This window comes from Abramis brama, assembly GCF_963993115.1.
Source record: "Abramis brama genome assembly, chromosome: 10".
NCBI classification, from domain to species: Eukaryota; Metazoa; Chordata; class Actinopteri; order Cypriniformes; family Leuciscidae; genus Abramis; species Abramis brama.
In genome coordinates, this window is record NC_139972.1 from 3,335,659 (window position 1) to 3,360,000 (window position 24,342).

Here is a 24,342-nt window from a genome sequence, read left to right on the forward strand (position 1 = left end):
CTGATAGCTGTCCTTCTCTGTCTGAAGCTTTCTCATGTGCTGTGTGAGGGCTGACAGTCTCTGTGTTAAGAGCTCGGTGTTCTGCTGGAGTTCAGTGTGAGCTGCACATGTGTCTGACTGCTGCTGTTTCAGCACAGTTTCTCTGAGCTGCACCATCTCCATCTCCAGCTTGGTGAAGTGCTCCTGTAGGAGAGGGATAGCTCTGAGCAGGGAGGGGGAGATGTGCTCAACTCTTTCTGCAGGAGTGGGTCTGAGGTCTGAGGTGCTGATCGGTAGGGCTGGACCCGAATATTCGAATAATCATTCGGTGGGTTGGTATTCGATTTGAAAATTTGACATTCGAATATTCGTTTTTTTTTTTGCACACCTGGATCCCCCACGAAACGGTTCTCATTCGCGCTTGAATAAGGCCGGCGACTCACTGGCTGCGTGGCGTGTCCGTTTTTATTTCGGCTCCCATGTTAACAGGTTGGAGTTTGCACACTGCCTGCATGAGACTCAGGCGCGGCTCGAACCACGCGGAAAACGTGCATGCTAGAAATAGAACCGACGGGAGTGTTCTCTGACTAGAGTAGAACAGCGGAGTTTGTATGGACCGAAGTGCTTGTGTTTTGGGTTAAGCTGCGTTGCTTTGACATTGTGGAAAATAGAATAATAGAAACAAAATGTAATAGCCTTTTTACCCGTTATTATCAATCTAAATTAATCTCATTTTTAATTTAACTTAATTTCATTTTTCTTTATTTAAATTTCGTTTTTTATTATTTAAATTTCTTTCAATTTTTTCTTTATTTTATTTAAAAAAATTTTTAAATCTACCCTTTACTGTGTCAGCAATTTGTTAGTCAGAAAAATATTAGACTACCTTAAAAGTATTGCTTAATTTAACAGACCTGTGTGTGTGTGCGTTTTATATTTTTTACAGTCTATGGTTTTATATCACTAGTGCAGTGTCCGTTTTCGGAGAATATAAGCCCTGCCCGCGTGAGGCGCGCCGCTTCCCGCTCGCGCTGTTCTGTAGTTTACTAAAAGTTTAAATTCTGAATGTGTCGTCTCGCGTGTCCATATATTGCACCAAATGCGACACTGCACTCCCGTGTGAAGTCGATTAGATGAACGGTTCTCGAAATAATAATTATGCAAACGGACATACAGACACATAGAGATTCCTGCCTTTATTAGAGAGAAGAATATGTTCAGCCCCCTCTCTCCGAAGCTTCGAATATTCGATGTTCATTACTACCGAAGCTTCGAAGCTCAAAAAATGGTATTCGGACCAGCCCTACTGATCGGTGGATTCTGCTCAGATGACGAGCTTTCAGATAGGACAGCTTTCTCATGTTTCACAGTTTCACCTATTGTTCTTGTAAAGTATTGACTGGTGGTTCGTATAGGATGGGAGCACTACAGAAAGATTCCGGCCAGAGAATCCTTTATCAGCTTTATTTTCAAGATCAGGATGCCAATATACAAGTTCGTGTAAGTGTGTATGTGGTCTAAACAGGGAGAAAGAAAAAGAAATAATGCAATGGTAAGAATAACTGATTAATAAACAAATAAAGGAATACTATACTATGCTCATTGTCATCATTCACAACAGTACAGTACAGAAAATAATAATTTACGTTAATACAGTGCAACAAAATATGTCACTATATGCCCTTTAATATCTATACTGCTGCACCTTTAAGTGGCTATGCAGCATGACACAAGCGGCAACATTCTGATCTGTAAAATCTACCCGGAAGTGCGAAAAACTGCAATACATCGAAAATCCGCTAGGGGCAGGTCCCAAAAGGGAGCAAATGTCCATAGACCCCATGTTAAAATGTCCGTTTTCACAGCATAAATTCATGTTTTTACAGGTTGGTCCCATGGACTTTTATTGTATTTTTCGACAGCTTCCGAGTGCCTGACAACTGTGAGGGGGGTGAATTTTTTTCTGACTCGTTAGTTTAGATCGTATTTAGATATAAAATGAATGACAAATAAGGGCGTGGTTAACTTTGATTGACAGCTTGATTGACAGCTTAGGCTGCGCCAAGGAGAATGACAACATAAGAAGCACCATTTTTTAACACAGTTGAAATATAATACTACTGTTTCTGTATCATGAAATGTAGTTTTAAGAGTTTTTCAGGCGAGAATGTAGTTGTTTAAAGCTCAAATCTGTGGTTTATTTAAAGATTTATGAAAATTTGATCCAGTTGTGAGATCCAGCGATGACCGGGCGCTCGGCGCTCATGTACCCCGCCTGGAACAGCCTTTCCTCGGCTAGTCGTTTTGGCGTTCGCCGCGGACTCTGGCGTCTCTGTAGTGGTTAAACATGAGATATAATTCGTCTTGTCTATATCTAATGGGTGATTTTTGGTCTTGTGAATCTATAATTTGGTCCCTGGCCAATCGTTTTGGCTGAGAGCTAAGTGAAGTTTCATAACTTTATAAGCTATTTAACTTTACCGTTGTATGGTTAGACTAGAGCGCTGACTTTGTATGTTTGACTGAATTGTTTGCTTTATTTGTATAGCTTCTTATACCTTTTACTTATACTTTTATAATGGCTAATATTGATAAAAGTGAAATGTAACAAAAAGAGACTGGGTTGAGTTTTGTCATTTTAAATTTTAATTTGTCGAAGATGATCTGTAAAGGTGTTTACTGCAAAATCTGTTGTTTAGTACAAATGCACATATTGCCTGGACCATATTAAAATGTTTAATATTTGTATATTATATTTAAAATGAAAAGAGGCAGGTTTGTGTTTTATATTTTGTTCTTTCATAAATAGGCAAACGTTATGTGCAGTGAATATAATCAATACGCATTGCCTGAACCACATTTGTGTGGCTATAATGTTTAAGATTTCTTTAAATGAAAACGAAAAGAGTTAGTATGGTGTTTTATAACATATTTCGTTGCCTAAAATATACACCGAGATAACCGGAGTAGCAGAGCGAGCTGAGTGACGCGCGCTGCGTCAGAAGGTGGGCGGGGTTAGGATTTCCCAAGATTTTCCAAGATGGCGCCGCCCATACCCCCCATAAACGGCTTCAAACCCGTTCTTCAGAAAGTCTATGGGTGACGTCACAGACGCTTTGTCCATATTTTTTACAGTCTATGGCATGACACTATCACTATAACACTCGATGCAGGTAGTACCAAATAAACAGTAAATGCACTGCACTCGAACACAGAAGCATATCTCTAAATAACTAACACAAATAAAGTCTACATGGACATATAGAGGGCTAATTATTGCACACAGGAAACATGTCGCATATTACATCACGCTCTGGCATCATGACTACACTAATTAGTCACGCAGTTCAACAAATAAAACTAGTTCGCATGAACATACATGAATTTCAAAACATTCATCACAACACAGTACAAACATGCAACAGTAGTAAAAACTTACTTGCTTTTCATAAAACGCACACGAAAGTAAAGAAAAGGGTCTCTGAGTCTTCTCTCATCATCCCTGAGCACGAACATCTGAGCAGCGCGCTGCATTTCCTGTCCAGGCGCAGTTCACGTGATGGAGCGTTCAAACCAAGTGTGCCGCACAAGCCCTGAAAAGTGAAGCCAAAACGTCTCGATCGCCCCCCGGTGGCTGGTCCTAGTATAGGTCATAAGCCCCGCCTCCCCATGTTATTCAACGGGACGTGAGACCAACTAAACAATTAAATTACACTTCAAATATCTTTTTTCCAAAGGTGGTTTCTTTCATTTGCTGTCGTTTTTATCACGCTGATGTTAGTTCAAGTGTCTGTTTCAAAAATAAGTTGTTTTTTAGTTAGTTACGTGATGCGGTGGTGTAACGTCATGACTGACAGCTGTGATTGACAGGTTCTCTGAGCGAAGTAGTCACTGAAGCACCAACGGACATTTTTTCGGGATCTTCGGAGGACTGAGGAGATTGTATTTACTTTATTTTAACAAGCCTCTTGACGTACTGCAATCAATTTTTAAAAAAGTGTGCAGAATCCTCTCTCCCCGAGTGCATTCTGCGAGAGTGAGGGCGGAGCGTTGATTTCGCGGCTTTACTTCCTGCTCACGACTGCGCAGGTCTGGTCCCGAGATCGCTACTGCGCAGGTCTGGTCCCGAGATCGCTACTGCGCAGGTCTGGTCCCGAGATCGCTACTGCGCAGGTCTGGTCCCGAGATCGCCACTGCGCAGGTCTGGTCCCGAGATCGCCACTGCGCAGGTCTGGTCCCGAGATCGCTACTGCGCAGGTCTGGTCCCGAGATCGCTACTGCGCAGGTCTGGTCCCGAGATCGCTACTGCGCAGGTCTGGTCCCGAGATCGCCACTGCGCAGGTCTGGTCCCGAGATCGCCACTGCGCAGGTCTGGCCCCGAGATCGCTACTGCGCAGGTCTGGTCCCGAGATCGCTACTGCGCAGGTCTGGTCCCGAGATCGCTACTGCGCAGACTCAAGTTCCAGTATGTCAGCGCCATATCGGGACTCTGGTGGCTTCAGTTCTCATCAATGGAAGAGAGCGAAGGGGCGTCGTCCATCTTTTTTTACAGTCTATGGTTCAAACGCACTTAGAAAACTTCAGCGCTGAACAAATAGGCTTTCAGACAGTTCTGTAGTCCGCCTGGAATATTTTCAGGTCCCCCTGTACCATGACTGTGCCATTTTTATAGATGTTCACAGTCATCACTGTGCTGTCAGGGTCATGCGGTTCTCTGATTTTGACTTTCCAGCCTTTACAGATGCCTTCTTTCTTTACAGAGGGGTAATGGTTGATGATGGCTTTATGCCAGGCGCTGGGGTGATGAGAGAAGAAAATGAGGTTGCAGACTTCTCCAGTTTTGAACAGATCTGCAAACAGAGTCTCTGGATTGTTTGTCAGAAGTTTCTGCTTATAGGTTTTCCTTGCGGTGTCAGATTTCACCTCAGAGGGATACTGTATGGTGGTGAGGGGGCAGCTCATTTGCATATGGCAGTGGGCTGATTGCAGCTGCAGCTCTGATTGGCTGATTCTCTCTGCCTCAGTTAAATTGATACATTGAGGAATGTCAGAGTGTGGGCTAGCCATAGCTTTAGCTTTTTAGCATCTTTAGCTTATAAAAATATAAAAAGATCAATTTTATGCCCTTATATTTGGAAAAAAATAAGCAAACAAGCCAAAAAAAGGTTTCCAGTGCAGTTTTAGTTGTAGTCACTGCTTCTCCCTCTGTGGATCTTTTCCTGTTTTAAACTTTCCCTCCAGTTTTCCAGCAGGCCTGTTGCTAGAAGTCTGATCTTCTGATCCTCTGCGTTGATTATTTTTGTTTAAAAATAAAAATACTCTGTTTTCTGAGTTCTTTTCATCAAATTTCATGTCTGTATGTGGTATTCTTCTACATTTTGTAGATTTTCGGTCTATTTCTTTTCTCAAAATAGCAAACAAAGAAGAAAATCTAAGAGCTCATGCAGATCATGGCTTCTCAGATGACTCTCTCTCTCTCTCTCTCACATTCACACACAAACACCCCCCCCCCCTCTCTCTCTCTCTCTCTCTCTCTCTCTCTCTCACACTCACACACAAACACCCCCCCCCTCTCTCTCTCTCTCTCTCTCTCTCTCTCTCTCTTTCACTTCCGGTTTCCGTTGGCGTGAGTGGTTGATTGAGTGAGTGGTTGTGAATGGAGAGCTAGCTTTTATGCTATTTTTGGGATACTGCTGTGGTGATCTTTTTTCCCCTTTTTTTCCTCACGTGCATGGTAAAGGTAAGACATCATTTATATTTTTGAATTGGGCGGAAAATAGTTGTAAGAACAATTGTTTGAATTTTCGCTGGTATGGCGTCCTCTGTGACGCCGCCGCTGTCCATTGGACACGGGGTTCGGTTTGTTACTGATCCCGGTGTTACGATGGAAGAGGCTTTGCTTGCAGTTGGTGAACAGGTAGGTTTTGATAATATATCTCACGCGTCTAGAATGAATAAAGCTGCAGTTGTTTTTTTGAAAGATGAACGTTTGGTTCATGATTTGATTGAAAGCGGGGTGTTTATCAATGATTTGTTTGTTCAAGTTTCGCCGTTATCAGTGCCGTCTACAAGAGTAGTTGTCTCAGGTGTACCGCCTTTTATTCCGAACGAGCTGATTGAACAAGAATTGCGTAGGTTTGGAAAGTTTGCAAGTGGTTTTAAGACGGTAACGCTTGGGTGCAAAGATGCGCGTTTGAAACATGTAATCTCACTTCGCAGGCAAGTGTTCATGTTTTTAGATTCTCAAACACAGTCTTTGGATGTATCTTTTAAGATAAAGCATGGAGGAGGATATTATACTGTGTATGCCAATTCAGGGAGCATGAAATGTTTTGAATGTGGTGATGTGGGACACAAGCGTCTTGCGTGCCCGCACAGAGAACAAGCTGAACGCGCAGAGAATCATATTGAACAAGTGCATGAAGTTGATAATCAAGTTGCTTCAACTTCTAGTAGCACGACTCAGGGAGATCGAATGCATAGTGTAGTTAATGAAAATATTGAGACAAATCGAGGTGGTAAGGGGGATGATGGATCCTCTGAGCAATCAACTTCTGTCGAGAGGGCTGTGGTACTTTCAAAAGATAGGGGAACAAATCAGTGAAATTGAAGCCACTGGTGAAAGTGTGCCTATTGAACAGAATGCTCTAGTTGCATCTAAGGAGAAGGAAGTGTTTACTTCGTTGAATGTTGGAAGCCAGGTGGAAAGTGATGCTGAAGAGATGGAACAGGATGAGTCAGATGGTGAAGGATTTGATGGGACAAATAGAGTGAACGATCTGTATTCTTTGGAGGAAATCAATAATTTCCTGGATGAAACGTTTGGACAGTCAGTTAAGGTTGATGATCATTTTGATGACTCAGAAAAATTCATTAGGTCAGTGGTAATGCTACAAAAGATTGTTGGTTTTGATTTGTTGGATGAACGGAAGCGGTATCGGTTGAGAAAACATGTCACGGCACTTAAAAAGTTTTCAAAATCTAATAAAACTAGAAAAGGAAAAAAAGCCTTAGTAAAAAATAAGTGATGTCAGCCTTGATCATGTTGCACTTTTTGTATATTTTTATTCTCTGTCTATCCCTCTCTTTCTTTTTTTCTATGGGGAGTTTAAGAGTGGGCTCTTTAAATATGAATGGTGGGAGAGATAGACAGAAGAGAGAAATGGTTAAGGAGGTAGAAAAAATAAACAAATTAGATGTAATCTTTTTACAAGAAACCCATAGCACAATGAAAGATGAAGTTGATTGGGGTTTATCTTGGGGTGGTCAAATCTTTCTAAATCATGGGAGTAATGTGAGTGGAGGGGTAGCAATACTTTTTTCTAGTAATTCAAAAATTAATGTAGTAAGTTCCTGTGATTTAGTTAAAGGTCGAGGTCAGATGGTTAAAGCTAACATAAGAGGGTTCAATCTATTGTTTTATTAATATTTATGCCCCTAATATCGGGACTGAAAGAGTAGATTTTTTTAATAATATAAAGAAAGCTCTTGAGTTAAATGATTTTGACTATCTTATTCTAGGTGGGGACTGGAATTGTACTGTTGATTTTAACAATGATAGGCTTAGTGAGGAGCCCCATTTACAATCTAGTAGGAATTTAAAAAGTTTATTGGTTCAGTTTGATCTAATAGATGCATGGAGAATTAAATTTCCAAATGAAAGGCAATATACATGGGTCAAAATCGTAGACGGAAGAGTGAGTGCAGCAAGGTTAGATAAGTTTTATCTGTCACAAGGACTTCGATCAAAGTTAACTGATAGTGTAATTAGACCAGTTGGATTTTCTGATCATCACCTTATTACTGTAACTATTTTTTTGAAGCAAGAAGTTAATAGATCTCAATGGCATTTTAATAACAAATTGCTCCAAGATGAAACATTCTGTGGGAATTTTAAAATTCTATGGCAGAAGTGGAAAGAAAAACAATTATCTTTTGAGTCTTTAAATAAGTGGTGGGAAGTTGGAAAGGCCCAGATCAGAATTTTCTGTCAACAATATACTTCTTTTTCTTCTGTTGTGTTAAAACAGGCCATAAAGGAGGTTGAGGAGGCCATAAGAAAGATTGAAAATGACCTTTTAAATGGTGGGGATGCTGAAAGTAACAATGCATTGAAAACAAAAAGAGTGGAGCTGAGTTCCTTGCTGCAAGAAAAAGTAAAAGGGGCCCTCGTGAGGTCAAGATACATTCAATTAAAAGACATGGATGCCTCAAGTACTTTTTTCTTTAACTTGGAAAAAAGTAGTGTTAAAGATCAGCGCATGACATGTCTGAGATGTCCAGATGGGCATATAACAACAGATGGAGGTGAAATGAGAAGATGTGCCACGGGTTTTTATACAGAGTTGTATGGCAAAGAACAATGTGATGAGGAATGTGTACAAGAGCTCTTAGAAGGTCTGCCTAAGCTTAGAAGAATTGAACAAACTGAGCTGGATAAAGAAATAAGTTTGGAGGAACTCACCCTAGCTGTTAATCAGCTGACCTCAGGGCGCTCACCTGGAGTAGATGGACTCAGCATAGACTTTTTTCAGCATTTCTGGGGGACTATAGGACCTGACGTTCATGAGGTCCTGATGAGTTCTTTCGAACAAAGTTTACTTCCAACCTCCTGTAGAAGAGCTGTTCTAACATTACTTCCTAAAAAAGGAGATTTATCTCATCTCAAGAACTGGAGACCTGTTGCGCTTTTATGTACTGAATATAAAGTGCTCTCCAGAGCTTTGTCTAATAGGCTGAAGCCTTATATTGGCTTACTTGTGCACATGGACCAGACCTACTGTATCCCAGATCGGACTATAATGGACAATTTATTTTTAATTAGAGATGTATTAGATGTGTGCAAAGTGTATGATCAGAATGTCGGACTTTTATCCCTGGATCAAGAGAAAGCATTTGACAGAATTGATCACAGGTTTTTGTTTTCTGTTTTAAAAGCTTTTGGTTTTGGAGAGAGATTTATAGCCTGGATAAGTCTCCTTTATAACGGAGCTTCATGTATGGTTAAAGTGGGGAGGGGACTTAGTCGACCAATACCAGTGGAAAGAGGAATAAGGCAAGGTTGTCCTATTTCAGGACAGCTTTATTCACTAGCTATTGAACCACTTTTATGCTTTCTTAGGAATAACTTGAATGGTTTTAGGTTACCAAACTGTAATTTTGACTCCCCTTTAGTTGTATCAGCATATGCTGATGACATTAATATATTCATCAAAAATGATGATGATATATGTACAACTGTAAAGGCTTTGAAGTGTTATGAGAAGGCTTCTTCGTCAAAAGTTAATTGGGATAAAAGTGAAGCTTTGCAAGTGGGAAAGTGGGAAGAGGAAAATCTGCCTTGTTTACCTGGTGGTTTAAAATGGGGAAAAAATGGATTAAAAGTGTTGGGTATTTTCCTTGGCACACAACAATATCAGGAAAAGAACTGGGAGGGAATAATGGAGAAGGTGTGTGCAAAAATGTCCAAGTGGAAATGGTTGCTGCCCCAGATGTCATACAGAGGTCGTGTTCTTGTATTGAATAATTTGGTGGCTTCTATGCTTTGGCATAAATTTATGGTTTTAAATCCACCAAAAGCACTGATTCAAGGTTTACAGAGAAAAATTTTAGATTTTTTTTGGTCAGGCTGTCATTGGATTAGAGCTGCAGCTCTTTATCTTCCTCTTTGTGAGGGTGGTCAGGGACTTGTTGATTTATCTTCACGGATTGCGACCTTTAGATTAAAATCTGTACAGAGATTTTTATATGGGAATGGGTTGAGATGGCATGAAACTGCAAGTTTGCTTCTACAGAAGGCAGGGAGGTTGGGGTACAGTAAGCAACTTTTCCTATTAAAAACTGAAGAAGTAGATTTTGGAGATTTAACATCTTTCTATGGCTCAGTTTTACATGCATGGCAGATTTTGAAGTTTTCAAGAGATTCAACTGCGTTGCCTGGAATGTGGCTATTTGAAGAGCCTCTGTTTTATAATGATTTTATTTGTGTAAACTCGTTAAAGTCTGCCAGTCTACGCTCAGCACTGAGAGAGGCAGGATGCACAAAGCTAGGCCACCTCTTTAGAGCCATGCACTCATCCCTAGTTGAACTGGGTAAATTGGCCAATATAAGATCTGAGAGATTGATAAAAAAAATAGTGGATGAGGTTTGTGAGTCACTGCCACAGTCACTGAAAGCTTTTGCCAGTGACAGTGATGCGCTTGGTCAGTGGGAGGATGGGTGTGAATATGGTTTCCCAAACCTTGATGTTTCTCTAACAGTGGAAGAGGGGCTTGGCGTAGAGAATAGTTTTCTTTCATTTTTAAATATACAGCTGGGTTCATTTGAAGAGTTGGATAAGAAAAAAATGTATATTCTGTGTGTGAAGCTAATCCATTTGAGATCTTTGAAGGAAATGAAATCATCAAGGTGGTTTGATTCTTTTGGCCCAGATCAGTCCATTAAAGGCTGTTGGAGATCTTTGTATAAGTTACCAATTGATAAACGAACAGGAGATCTCCAATGGAGAATAATACATGGGGCTATAGCCACCAACAAACATGTAGCACATTTAGACCCCAGTCAAGGGGTGGAATGTCCATTCTGTACCCAAGATGAAACTTTGGTTCATTTGTTTTGTGGATGTTGTAGGTTAGGAGAGTTGTTTCATTTATTAGAACAGTGGTGCTTGATTTGGGGTGAATGTTTTTCTTTTTCTTTGTTTATTTTTGGACCAAAATATTCTGTAAAGAAAAAACAAAAACATGTTTTGATGAATTATGTGTTTGGAGTGGCTAAACTTTCTATATGGCTTTCCAGGAAACACATGATTCAGAAAGAAGGGTCAAAAGAAGTGGTTGGGATGTTTTTTGGATTATTAGCAGCTCGCCTTGAACATGCTTATTATAAGTTGACAAATAATTTACAGTGCTTTGTTGAAAAGTGGTCTGTTGCAAATGTTCTTTGTGAAGTTGGTGATGATGGAGAGATGATCTTATCTTTTTAATAATACTAAGTGTGTGTAAGATTGTTGTATTAATGTTGATGTTTTTAGAATGTTAAATTAGGAATTAAAGGATACTTTTTTCAGTCTCTCTCTCTCTCTCACTCACACACAAACACCCCCCCCCCTCTCTCGCTCTCTCTCTCACACTCACACACACACACACACCCCCTCTCTCTCTCGCGCACACTCTCTCTCTCTCTCTCTCTCTCTCTCTCTCTCTCTCTCTCTCACACACACACACACACACACACACACACACACACACACACACACACACACACACACACACACACACAATTCAATTCACAATTCAATAAAGCTTTATTGGCATGACAAAAAATACATTTGTATTGCCAAAGCATCAAAACAGCATAGAAAATGATTTTGAACATTCAGTACAGAAAATAATAATAATAATTCAATTAAATATAAATAAGAAATAAAAATAAGAAAAAATAGTAGAACAGTTTATGAACATTTAAAAATTCTGTGAACAATTTAGAATTCGGTGTGTAAGTGTTTGTGTGTGTGTTTTGTGTACGAGTGTGTGTGTGTGTGAGCGCATCACTGAATAATCGTCAACTCTCTCTTTTTGTGACGGGCATCGATGTATCTTGCCGCTAGTATGATACAATCTCTTTTTTCACCTAATAGGTGTTGAAATTGTGTTTTGTTGTTCAATTTTAGGAAGTTAGGGCAAAGTATTTCAAATTTTGTGTAAAAAGTCCCTCTAATTTCCTCATAGTTGGGACAGCTGGTGAGAAAGTGTTGCTCTGTCTCCACCTCTCCCTGGTCACAGTACGGGCAGAGGCGTCTCTCTCGGGGCAGCCAGCTCTGCCTGTATCTCACACACACACACACACACACACACAGTTCTGCCTGTATCTGCCCGTCTCTACAGTCAGGCTGTGATTGCTCAGTCTGTACCTCGTCATTCTTCTTCTGAGTGTGCAGTCCTTCACTGCACTCAGGTATTCTGCGGTTGTGTAGTCTCTATTTAGGGCCAAATAACATTCTAGTTTGCTTTGTTTTTGTGTTGTTTGAGTCCAGTAGGTCAGGTAATGCTCTCGTTGAGCTTTTATAATGTGGTTGGGCCGGATTGTGTGGATGAGGGTGTCAGTGTCCTGAGGCTGATTAGTGTTAGTGGTGTTCGTCTGTGTGTGGAGCCTCAGGACCAGCTGAATGAGCGGCTCTTCTCAGGGTTCATCTCATGGGTCTTAAGGGCTTTATAATGATAAGAGTTGGGGTCACTCATTTTTAGATGTTTCCAAAATTTGATGGCTCGTTTCTCCACATGTATTAGTAGAGGGTATTGGCCTAATTCTGCCCTGCATGCGTTGTTGGGTGTGTTCCTCTGTACTCTCAGGATACTCTTACAGAACTCGGCATGCAGGGTTTCAATCGGATTTTTGTCCCATTTGTCGAATTGGTGATTTAGGAGAGGACCCCAAACTTCACTGCCATATAATGCAATTGGTTCTATGACTGATTGGAATATTTTGAGCCAGATTCTGATTGGTATTTCAATTTGGACAGATTTCTTGATGGCATAGAAGGCCCTTCTTGCTTTCTCTTTCAGTTCATTCACGGCCAAATTTAGGTTTCCGTTTGCACTTATCTTCAGCCCGAGGTATGTGTAGCTTGTGACATGGTCAAGTTTGGTCATACCAAGGGTGAAGTTGTGTCCTTTTCCCTGACATCTGGGTCTTTTCTGGAACGTTATTACTTTAGTTTTGGTTGGGTTGATGGTCAGGGCCCAGGTCTGACAGAACTGATGCAGGGTGTCCAGGTTCTGCTGTAGACCCTCTCCTGTTGGAGACAGCAGGACCAGATCATCCGCATACAGCAGGAGCTTTATAGAGGAGTCGTGAAGTGTGAGGCCAGGAGCTGCTGATTCTTCTAGGAGTTTCGCCAGTTCATTAATGTAGATATTGAAGAGGTGATAGTGGGCAGCCCTGTCTCACACCCCGCCCTTGAGTGAAGAACTCAGTTTGTTTATGGCCAATTTTAATTGCACATTGATTGTTTGAGTACATTGTTTTTATAATGCTGTATGTTTTGCCCCCGATACCTGATTCTAGAAGTTTAGAAAGAAGGCCTTCATGCCAAATCGAATCAAAGGCCTTCTGGAAATCTACAAAGCAAGCGAATATTTTGGTTTTGTTTTGGTTGATGTATTTATCGATCAGGGTATGCAGGGTGAAGATATGATCTGATGTTCTAAAATTTGGTGGGAATCCGATCTGGCTTTTGCTCAGGACACTGTGCTCTGTGAGGAAGTGGTCGAGTCTTGTGTTGATGATGCTGCAGAACATCTTCCCCAGATTGCTGCTCACACAGATGCCTCTGTAACTGTTGGGGTCTGATGTGTCTCCACTCTTGAATATGGGCGTTATGAGTCCTCTATTCCAGGTGTCAGGGAAATGGCCAACACTCAGAACCAAGTTGAACAGTTTCATGATGGCCAATTTGAATTTGGGGTTTATATTTTTAAGCATCTCGTTAAGGATGCCGTCTGGTCCTCTTGCCTTTTGTGTTGGCAGAGCCTGTATTTTATCCATCAGCTCTTCTTCTGTGATTGGGTAATCTAGTGGATTTTGGTGTTTGCCAATTATGTTTTCTATATGGTTTAATTTTTCATATATTTGTGTTTGTTTTATATTCATGTCTAATTTGCTATAAAGTTGTTCAAACTGATTTTTCCAGGTGTCTCCGTCTTGAATTGTAATTTGTTCATGTTTCTTATTATTTAGGAGGTTCCAGTTGTCCCAGAAACTGTTTGATTGGACAGAATCTTCAATGGTTTTGAGCTGATTTTGGATGTACTGTTCTTTCTTCTTTCTGAGTGTATTTTTATATTTTTTAAGCTCCTCACAATAATGAAAACGTAAATCTGAATCGTCTGGTTGTCTGTGTTTTTGATTTGCAAGCTGTCTTAAATTTTTCTTTATTCTTTTACAATCCGAATCAAACCATTTTTCATTCTTTTGTTTTAGCTTATGTTTTTTCTTAGTGGTTTTAAGATTAGATATTGTTGCCAGATAATCAATTATGTAATTTGTTTTCTACAGCCAGATTTACGCCATCGTCATTATGAGGATAATCATAATCTATGAAGTTATCCGTGAGTAAGCACACTTGGGGGTGGTCAAATGCGGTCAGGTATTTTTCAGTGCTGTTTTGAACCCATCTGTAGATGTTTTGGATGTTGTACAGCTTACTGGGTTGTGGGTGTATGTTAGTATTTTCTTTCCTTTTTAGATACAGAGTAATTTGGCTGTGATCCGATAGGGGTGTTAGTGGTTTGACCGTGAATGCTCTGAAAGAGAATATATCTAAGTCTGTGATCATGTTGTCACTGTTGAGCAACCATGAGATGAGCTGTATGTGTATCTCCCTAGAGAGTCCCCTCTCGCCCTGCCGTTGACGAGGTACAGACCGAGGCTTCGACAGAGCTCAAGTAGAAGCCTGCCGTTTTTATTCACCTGAGCATCAGAGTTAGTCCTTGAAAAGTTAACACTGTTTTGTTGAAAGCTCTGTCCAAATATATAATTATTCCCGTTGTCTGTGGTGTAGTCGGGTAGGGCTCCTGTTCTGGCGTTGAGATCCCCACACATCAGCACACTTCCCTGGGCCTGGAAGTGGTTGATTTGGCTGTGGAGGGTCTCAAAGATGTTCTCGTTATAGTAAGGAGATTCAGAGGGAGGAATGTAAAGAGCACATAAGAATATATCTTTTGTAGTTTGACTGAGCTGTTTATTGATTTTGAGCCAGATATGAGATTCTTCTTTTTTGATTAGTTGGATGTACTAATTTCAATTTCAAGTTTGTGCCAGATTATGATGCCCCCTGAATCTCTCCCACGTGTGACTTTTTCATTTTTTTGGGACGATATGAGTATTTCCCGATACCCTGGGGGACAGAGAGTGACCTCATCAGTTCTGCGCCACGTTTCCTGTAAGATTATTATGTCTATATCTGAAACACTTTTCTTAAAATCCAAGGTTTTGATTTTACATCCAAAACTTGATGAGTTAATGGCTTGGATGTTCCAAACTGTGATTGTCAGTGGTTTCATGCGGTCAATAAACAATTTTAACATTCCTCTAGAATAGAACCAACTCAACTTGAACCCGTTTAAAATCTATGTGCACCATGTAAACATACATACTTTTACATATTTGTATTGTTATCGGTGGGGTTTTTTTTTTTTTTGCATACATGCACGTACACGCATATACATATATATATATATACACATATATGCGCATATACATATCAGGGCTCGCAAAATTTCAAAATCGCTGGTAGCCCCGAAATGAATTTTACTAGCCCAGATAAAAAGACAATTTTTAATGTAGAAAATTGGTTAGGAGTCAAAACAATGAATCAAAAACTTTTTCAAAACACAAAATATCAACAAATATGCATCTGGTTCTAACTAAACTGAAATGTGTGTGAACATGAATCAGTGTGTGTCTGTGGCTCAGCCCCCAATGAGGGTATGATAAAAAATAAATAAATAAAAAGTAACACTTTAGTTTAGGGTCTAATGCTCACTAATAAGTTTCATTAACATGCAGATGGCAGGGTTTTATCATCACTGAGGTCCCGAATGTAAGGTAGGCTAGTCAGGGGTTCAGGGGCACCCCCGAGAAAATTTTGATTTCTCTGATCTACATATTTGCATTTTAAGATGTTTTGAAGGCCAAAAAAATTGGATAACAATAGTTTTAAAACCATGTAAGTGGGCAGCTGATTATTTTTCTCTCCTCATCTCCATCACACTCTTTTTCTCTTGTTTTTCTCTTGCTCTGTCTCTTCCCCTCCTAAAGCTGAGCTTTGACTGATATAGGCTTTTCATTTTTGTCTGTCAGTGAAGTAAACATAGGGTCAACTGATAGATTGATTTATGAATAATTTTCTCAGACGCGTTCATTTACTGAAAGCTAGGTAGCCTAACTAAGTTTATTAAATTCATTCACAGTATGTACACATTCATTATTGATCTTATTCCTAATACAGGGCCGTAGACAGGGCTTTATAATCAAAGAGGTCCTACATTTAAGGTTATTAGGGGGTTAAAAAAATTGTATTTCTCTGATATGTCCATTTCAAGACATTTGAAGGCCAAAAAAGGATAAGAAATAGCTTTAAAACCATGACAGTAGATTATGTGCCAATACCTCCTCTCACTTCTTATCCATCACTCTTTCTTTCTCTCAGTCTCCTCATCTTGCCCTGTCTCTTCCCCTCCTAAAGCTGAACTTTTTTAATTTACTGAAGGCTACAAATTGTATATTAATTCTCAACATATACACATTCATTATTAATCTTGTGCCTAACATGAAAACGGCTTTGTTAATGCTCTCCTCACAATGACAGTAAACTAATTATTAGTCACGTTACATAGGCCTGTTTTCAGTTCAAAATGGCGAAATTCGACAAAAGTATATTCATTTGCCTGATTATTTTTGTCAATCGTTTCACATTTATGACCTAAAAAAGCTGTCAAATATGAAATGTTTAGTTTAGCTACTTACAGCTTATCTCGCACTTGACCGTAAACTGAAGCGTCAGTCGCTCTGCTCAAATACGCGCTCAGCAGCTTCTGTGTATATAAAGCCCGCCTACTTTGATTTGATTGGTCATCTCAAATATTCTGACATTGACAGACCAATGAGACTCAGGTGAACACACACACACACACACACACACCTTGTCCTCTGCTAGCTCGGCGCCGCTGCGAATTGAAGAAGAACGCGCTGAATCTGATTATAACAAGACTGAAGCGAACACTATTTCAGATAGCCCGTCGGGCAGGCCGGTTATGCATTTTGGTAGCCCGACTGGAAAACACAATAACCCCGAGACGTCGGGCAGGTGATATTGCGAGCACTGCATATATATACACATACACATACATACACATCAGTACATCTGTTGAATTTGGTGTCTTTTACTGACGACTAGTCCATCAGCCGTGTGCAGATCAAGTTGAGCATGTCCTTGATCTCTCTCAGACTGGCGCTGTGCGTGTCGTTTGGGCCTTTCAGGGCTGCAGCGTAGCTCAGCTGCTCCTGCTCGGGTCTGTGGACGTCTGGCTGTTTCCTCCGCTGGTATGGTGGCCTCGGGTCTTGGCGTTGCTGATGCTGACGGGGATGTTCGTGTATGGGATGTGGGTGTGGAGGCCGGAAGCGTGGGCGTTGGGGTTCAGGCTGTGGGTACAGCGGGCCGGGGCGATGGAGTCTCCAGGGCTCAGGTGGGTGCGGCGGGAAGATGCTGTGTGCTGAGGCTGGGATGAAGCGTCTCGTTGGTTGAGGGTTGTTGGATTCTCTCTGACTCTTTGAGGGACTGCCAGGGGTTTGGCCAAGGGCAACATCTTTAAGATTTTTAGCGAAAACATTCACACTGTCTCTACGTAGGTGGACGTGGTCATGGAGATTGTGAATGTCCAGTGTAGGGTGATGTGCCAGATGAACGTTTGGCAGTCCAGCACATCCACGTGAGATGTCTGTGCTGACTCTCTGTATAGTGCGGGGGTGGAGATCGGTTCTGGGAAGGATGGTGGAGATGATTATTTTTGTCGTTGGGAAAGTCTGTGTTGCTTTAATTGCCACTTGTGTAACCCTCTGATTATCTTCATTTGGGACGACACTAGTTATCTTTGGGTATCTTATTGTCCCCAGACAATAACATTTAATTTTGTAACAGAATAATATATATTTTTTTTTTTACAAATGTAATTTTACACTGTTTATTAATGTTTTTACTCAACATTTGTGCAGTTTTTGGAAGATTTATGATATATTTTAAATTTCTTTAAATAAATAAATATTTATTTAAATAGGCTTTTTACAAAAAACAGCATTTTATGTAAAATTCACTTTATAAAAGACCCACATTTCTAACTTTCATTCATGGGGATAACATGGATAATTTTACATGGTTTAGTGTAAACTTTTTGCCCATATTTTGTAAAATGTAGTTTTAAAAGTAAAAAATTATAATTTTAGCTACTAGATGGCTAACGTTATAGAGCTCCTATCGGCACGTGACTCCTCACTCTCAATATGCTATTTGACTAACTGAAAGATATCTTTTCACAAGATTTTCCAGTTGGATCTAAATATTATGAAATCACAATTTTAACAATAAAAATGTTTTTTTGTACTGAAATTTTGTTTTTTCAAATTTTGTACACAAGTTTTTTTTATATATTTCATATTGACAGCATTATGTTATTTATTTTTTAATTGTCATGTTTATCTTTGGATATAGGCTTAATGTGTGTCATTGTTCTCTACAGGTTGTGTGATTGTGGTGTGACAGATGAAGGTTTTGCTGCTCTGGCTTCAGCTCTGAGATCAAACCCCTCACACCTGAGAGAACTGGATCTGTCTTGGAATAATCTAGGAGACTCAGGAGTGAAGCTGTTTTCTGCTGTACTGGAGAATCCTCTCTGTAAACTGGAGATACTGTGGTAAGATCATCTCCACCATAAAGACTCGGAGTGAATAAAGATTAATATGTAGATAGTGTATTCAATATATCTTTGGCGTAAGCCCCATCCGGTGGTTCAGCGACAGATTCCTGCTTGAGCCGTCAGATCCTGCCGGCGGTAGAAGGCAGCGGTGAGGAGTCTCCCTGAAGAGGAACATTTACATCTTACTATATTATTATCCCCCAAAAGAAAGTAAAACTAACAGTTATTAAACCGGACGAACTACAAACCAGACAACAGATGCAGGATACAGTGAAGAGGGTTTTAAAGCACAAATGTTTGGTGTAAATCAACTTGTCTTGTAATGCTTGTGCAAACAGACCCTTGTAAAACCGTGAGCATTTCCTCAAAATGTGTGTGTGCAGCTGAAAAGAGGGAAGTGGTGTGTGTTTCACCTGAACCAGGACTGTCACCATATCAGATTTATCACTACATGATTATCATGGCCAGAATAACACACAATAACAATATATCGCCATATCTGTGGAAATCTTGATAATAATAATAATAATAATGCTATCAGTCAAATTCATCTTTACTCTGTTTATTTTGTGTTATTTTTGAAAAAGAAGAATCACTTCATCACATACAAAAGGAACAATTACACTTAATGCGACCAGTTTGAAATAATGGTAACACTTTATCACAAGTATACAGTAACACAGCGCTTATAAATCATCTCCAAACTGTTAGTTTATAGTTAATGAATAGTGTATAATAGTATATAAGCTGAAGTTAATATATTATGAGACTATATACAAATAGTGAGTTCTTCATTCATTGTCACTGTAATTAACAAAGTGTTATTGTTTAATTAGCTCTTATGTAAAGAGTTAGATAATGCTTTAACAACGTATTAACCATAAATAGTTCTCACTTTAGATTAGGTCACGGAAAATCAGAAAATGTCATTAAGTGCTTTAATACAGGCTTTATTGGACATTAATTACATTAGTATTAAAAGTTCCTTAAAATGTTTGTAAATACATTAAGCTCACACACACACACACACACACACACACACACACACACACACACACACACACTCACTCAAACACACTCTCTCTCTCTCTCTCTCTCTCTCTCTCACACACACACACACACACTCTCACACACACACACACACACACACACACACTAGGGCTGGGACGATACACCTAGAACATGAGGAAAAGTTGAATCATACACTTATACAGACTGTACATGATGTATAAGATTAGTCATATTTACAAAAACAATTCATCAGATCTTTCTGAGTTTTATTTCAGAAGCATCATACAGCATCATACTACAGTTCTACATTCTCTTCAATAAATAATTCAATAACAAATACATTTTTTAACAGTCGCTTGTCGACACCTAGTGGCAAAACAATGTAATCGATAAATGCGTTATTTTAAGTTCCAAGATTCTATCAAAAGCTGATTTACTCTATTTTGATCGCTACTGTAGACATCAGTGTTTATATTTGAACTTTAATCTTTTATCCCAGTACTTCTATGATAATTTGAACTATTGTCTCACAGAAATAATGAAACTATTATGAGGTTTAAAAGACCTTCTGTGAAGCTGTTTCATGATGACTCTCCCCAGTACGGTGTACATTTTAGGACATTCTCAGACCTCAGACATATGAAGACAAGGCATCATGCCTCAGACTAAAAGGCTTCAGACGAAACGGACTCAGATGGAGTTTGGAGATTCGCATTGCCCCGCCCCATATGACATCACATGTACGCGGTTCACAGCTCGAAAGAACGCTTTAACTCCACGATAGTTTGCCAACATACAAACTAGCTAGTTGAAATATGGCATCTAAGTTTTTAAATGTGCAAATAAAACTTGCGAAATGCATGTTCTCTTCTGTAAACAACTTAATTAGTGTAACATTTCATTAAAGCATATATATATATATATATATATACATAGCATATATATATATATATATATATATATATATATATATATATATATATATACACTGTATACAGTACAGGCCAAAATTTTTGAAACGTATACAATTTTTTTTTTAACAAAAAAAGTTTTTAACCCTATACAAATATGGGATACATGCTAGGACAGAGAGAATGTTTTTGAAAGAAGTTTCTTCTGCTTATCAATCCTGCATTTATTTGATAAAAAATACAGAAAAAAATGTAATATTGTGATATATTATTACAATTTACAATTTAAAATATTTCTGTGATCAAAGCTGAATTTTCAGGATCATTACTCCAGTCTATCACATGATCCTTTAGAAATCATTCTAATATGATGATTCGTTATCAGAGTTGGAAACAGTTCTGCTGCTTAATATTTTTTCATAACCTGTGATACTTTTTTAGGATACTTTGATGAATAAAACGTAAAAAAATAAAAAATAAAAAAAGAAGCAAATGTTTTAAAAATATAAATCTTTTGTAACAACAATATACACTGGTCAGTAATTTGGGGTCAGTAATTTTTTTCTTTATTTTTTTTTTAAATAAATCAATACTTTAATTCAGCAAGGATGTGTTAAATTGATAAAAAGTGATAGTAAAGAAGCAGGGGCGGATCACCCCAGTTGGCAGCAACGAATTAAAAGTTATGGCCAATTTAACTGTGATTAAATTCAGTATATATGTTGTCACCCCTCAAAAATTCCTGCACTCCTCTCGCCACACCATAATATTTTTCTAGATCCGCCCCTGTAAAGAAGATTTATATTATTAGATGATGTTTTTATTTTGAATAAATGCAGTTCTTTTTAACCTTTTATTCATCAAATATATTAGGCAGCAGAACTGTTTCCAACACTCATAATAAATCAGAATATTAGAATGATTTCTAAAGGATCATGTGATAGACTGGAGTAATGATGCTGAAAATTCAGCTTTGAATCACAGAAATAAATGATAATTTAAAGTATAATAAATTGAAAACCAATTATTTTAAATTGTAATAATATATCACAATATTACATTTTGATCAAATAAATGCAGGCTTGATGAGCAGAAGAAACTTCTTTCAAAAACATTAAAAATAGTAATGTTTCCAAACTTTTGGCCTGTACTGTATATACACTAATTATGTTGAAGAGAACATGCATTTCGCGAGTGCATGTTTTAACATTTAATTAAAGCATATAATATATATATAGCCTATATATATATAGCCTATATATATATATATATATATATATATATATATATATATATATATATATATATGCTTTAATTAAATGTTACACTAATTATGCTGTATGCAGAAGAGAACATGCATTTCACGAGTTTTATTTGCACGTTTAAAAAGTTAGATGACATATTCAGCTAGCTTGTGTGTTGGCAAACTATCGTGAAGTAAAGCGTTCTTTTTTTTCTTTTTCTTTTTTTTCATTTATTGAATATGTATCAGATAACAAGCGGATATAAAGGACATAGAACTTCTACAGGAATTAAATTATATCAAGTATATGTAAAGCTTCACATATATCAAATAAATAAATAAATAAAAGATATACACAGAGGAAACATTATGCATCAGTGGTATTGTCAAAAATATCATCATAATATTTCAAGAATCTGTCACTTTTCTTGTTTTTAATCAACCTTAGAGACTTCAGAAATGAATCAAGTAAAGCGTTCTTTCGAGCTATGAACCGCGTACATGTGATGTCATATGGGGCGGGGCAATGCGAATCTCCAAACTCCATCTGAGTCCGTTTCGTCTGAGTCCGTTTCGTCTGATGCCTTTTAGTCTGAGGCTGTTTCATCTGATGCCTAATTGTACGAGACCTGACACCTGACATTGTTTTTCCTGAGACCTGAAGCTTTTCAGTCTGAGGCACGATGCGTTTTGTCCAATGACTGAAGCCTTTTAGTCTGAGGCATGATGCCTTGTCTTCATATGTCTGAGGTCTGAGGATGTCCTAAAATGTACACCGTACTGGGTCAGCGGCAGGCTGGCAGCGCCAACACAGATTTGAATGTTGCGATATGATTTTGTCAAAGGTTTATTAGACAGAGGAATATGAAGAAGAGTGTGTGTGTGTTTGAATGGAGATCACAGTATTTTAGAGATGAATCGTGCAGCTCTACTGTCTTATCTCTCTCTCAGCATATGAGCAGCGCGAGGGCTTTCAGTGCAGGGCTCCAGACTGCATTTTGCGTCCATTTTTCCTGCCGGTGCGACCAAATATTTATTTAGGTTGTGCTGGCGCGACCACAATGTTGCCGAGCAGCGAATGCAAACAAAATGAAAGCGGAACGAAAATGCACTACTCCTTTATGCTTCACGGACCGTTTATTAGTTCGGACAAATAACAGTGCAGCGCCCTGAACCATAGATATCATATAATAAAGGCTAGATGATATTTATGCCCTGAACTTGCCAGTCGCGGGCGTTTATATACTGTCTGTGGTCGCGGGCCGATCTCGATCACACGACACTGTTTCTAGGAGATCCAGTGAAGAAATCCATTGAATTCGCCTCAGAATTAATAACATCATCGCTGCGAGATCCAGTGAGAAACATTCCGATTCGGCGCAGAGTTCTCTGTTATAAACCACAGATATCAGATCAAACAGCGCTGACGTGGAAACCAGGATAAACACTTACAGAAGGCTTTCAGTCCACAAATCAGCAACATTCACCATGGATTTAGGCTAATGTAGTAACTCTAACCATAGCTATGGTATTGTGACAGAAATAGTCAAACGCTTACAGTACAAGTACTACACATCTTTTTGCAGCACTTCAAAACTATAATATCATATATAAATGTTATTTTTAATGTGATGACCAACACATTTTTTGTTCATCCTTCAAAGATTGTACTAAAACTAAAAATTGTAAGATGTAGGAAAACTCTTATTTAAACACTTATTTAAAAACATGTAAACAGTAGGATGCTTATTGACTATTTTCACTCCCTAATATCAATTTTTTCACTCGTTTTGCTTTTTAATTAATATTAAGACATTATGAATGATAATTAAAGTTAATTGCATCTACACCCTAAATTAAGCTTAGTGCTTTATTGCCAGCCCCAGTGCTACCAGATATTTTCTGTAGAACTCAGTGGCTCCGGTGCCGCTGCCCTCAGATGTTAGTCTGGAGCCTGTGAACTTAAAATAAAACTGCACACTGTAATATCTGTATGTTAACTTGTTAAGTCTATTTATTATTAAATAATTTGTCAGTGTTACAGTTATTTTGGGGGAAATGTGAATAATTGCATTGCTAGCTGATTTAAGGTGTGCCCCTAAATTTTCTGCTTGCGCTCCTAAAATGTTCAGTCAGGGGCTCCAGCGCTCCTAGTGAAGAAAGTTAGTCTGGAGCCCTGCAGTGCATTCAGTCTCACGCCGCGTCCACTTGAAAGTAGGGATGTCCCGATACCACTTTTTCACTTCCGATACCGATGCCGCAGCTTTGGCTATTTGCCGATACCGATATCAATCCAATATTTTTATTTTATTCTTGAACTAATAATAATAATAAAATATATGGAAGCACTTTGCTCAATTAGCCACATCAAAACATCTCACTCAAATGGAGAACAAATACTTCCACATTATACTACAGGGCCGTTGAATGCTTGAATCTGATTGGTTGACGAACGTTCTAAGGTGTGCATTATTTTCAGGGAAACGCACGGCTAAAGTAGTTCCAGGCAGGTCTTGACCGCATTACAGTTCCATATCACTTCGCGTAGTTAACTGTAATAACAGAAAATAGGATACAATTCATAACAAGAAAAAGCATTTAGCCCCATGCGCTTGATCTGCAATTTTCAATGTCTAGCTTCACAATTAATAGAAACATGCAGTTTAATTTTAATAAATAAAGTATATAGTCCTATCTATATTATAATCAATAGAAAATTAAACTGAA

The 24,342-nt window shown here is 38.8% G+C and overlaps 3 protein-coding genes across 10 annotated transcripts in view; 2 read left to right on the forward strand and 1 right to left on the reverse strand.

Moving 5' to 3' along the window:
* LOC311091393 (uncharacterized protein) overlaps positions 1-24,342 on the reverse strand; it is a 354,781-nt gene that overhangs the window by 83,692 nt on the left and 246,747 nt on the right. The window lies entirely within an intron of this gene.
* Positions 1-24,342, forward strand: part of LOC311091343 (uncharacterized protein) — a 530,654-nt gene that overhangs the window by 70,768 nt on the left and 435,544 nt on the right. The window lies entirely within an intron of this gene.
* Positions 1-24,342, forward strand: part of LOC311091392 (uncharacterized protein) — a 64,670-nt gene that overhangs the window by 20,838 nt on the left and 19,490 nt on the right. For both annotated transcript variants that reach the window (XM_084127345.1, XM_084127344.1), the window contains one exon: positions 18,274-18,447. In XM_084127345.1, coding sequence (XP_083983471.1) covers positions 18,274-18,447 — 174 coding nt within the window. The remainder of the gene's footprint in view (positions 1-18,273; positions 18,448-24,342) is intronic.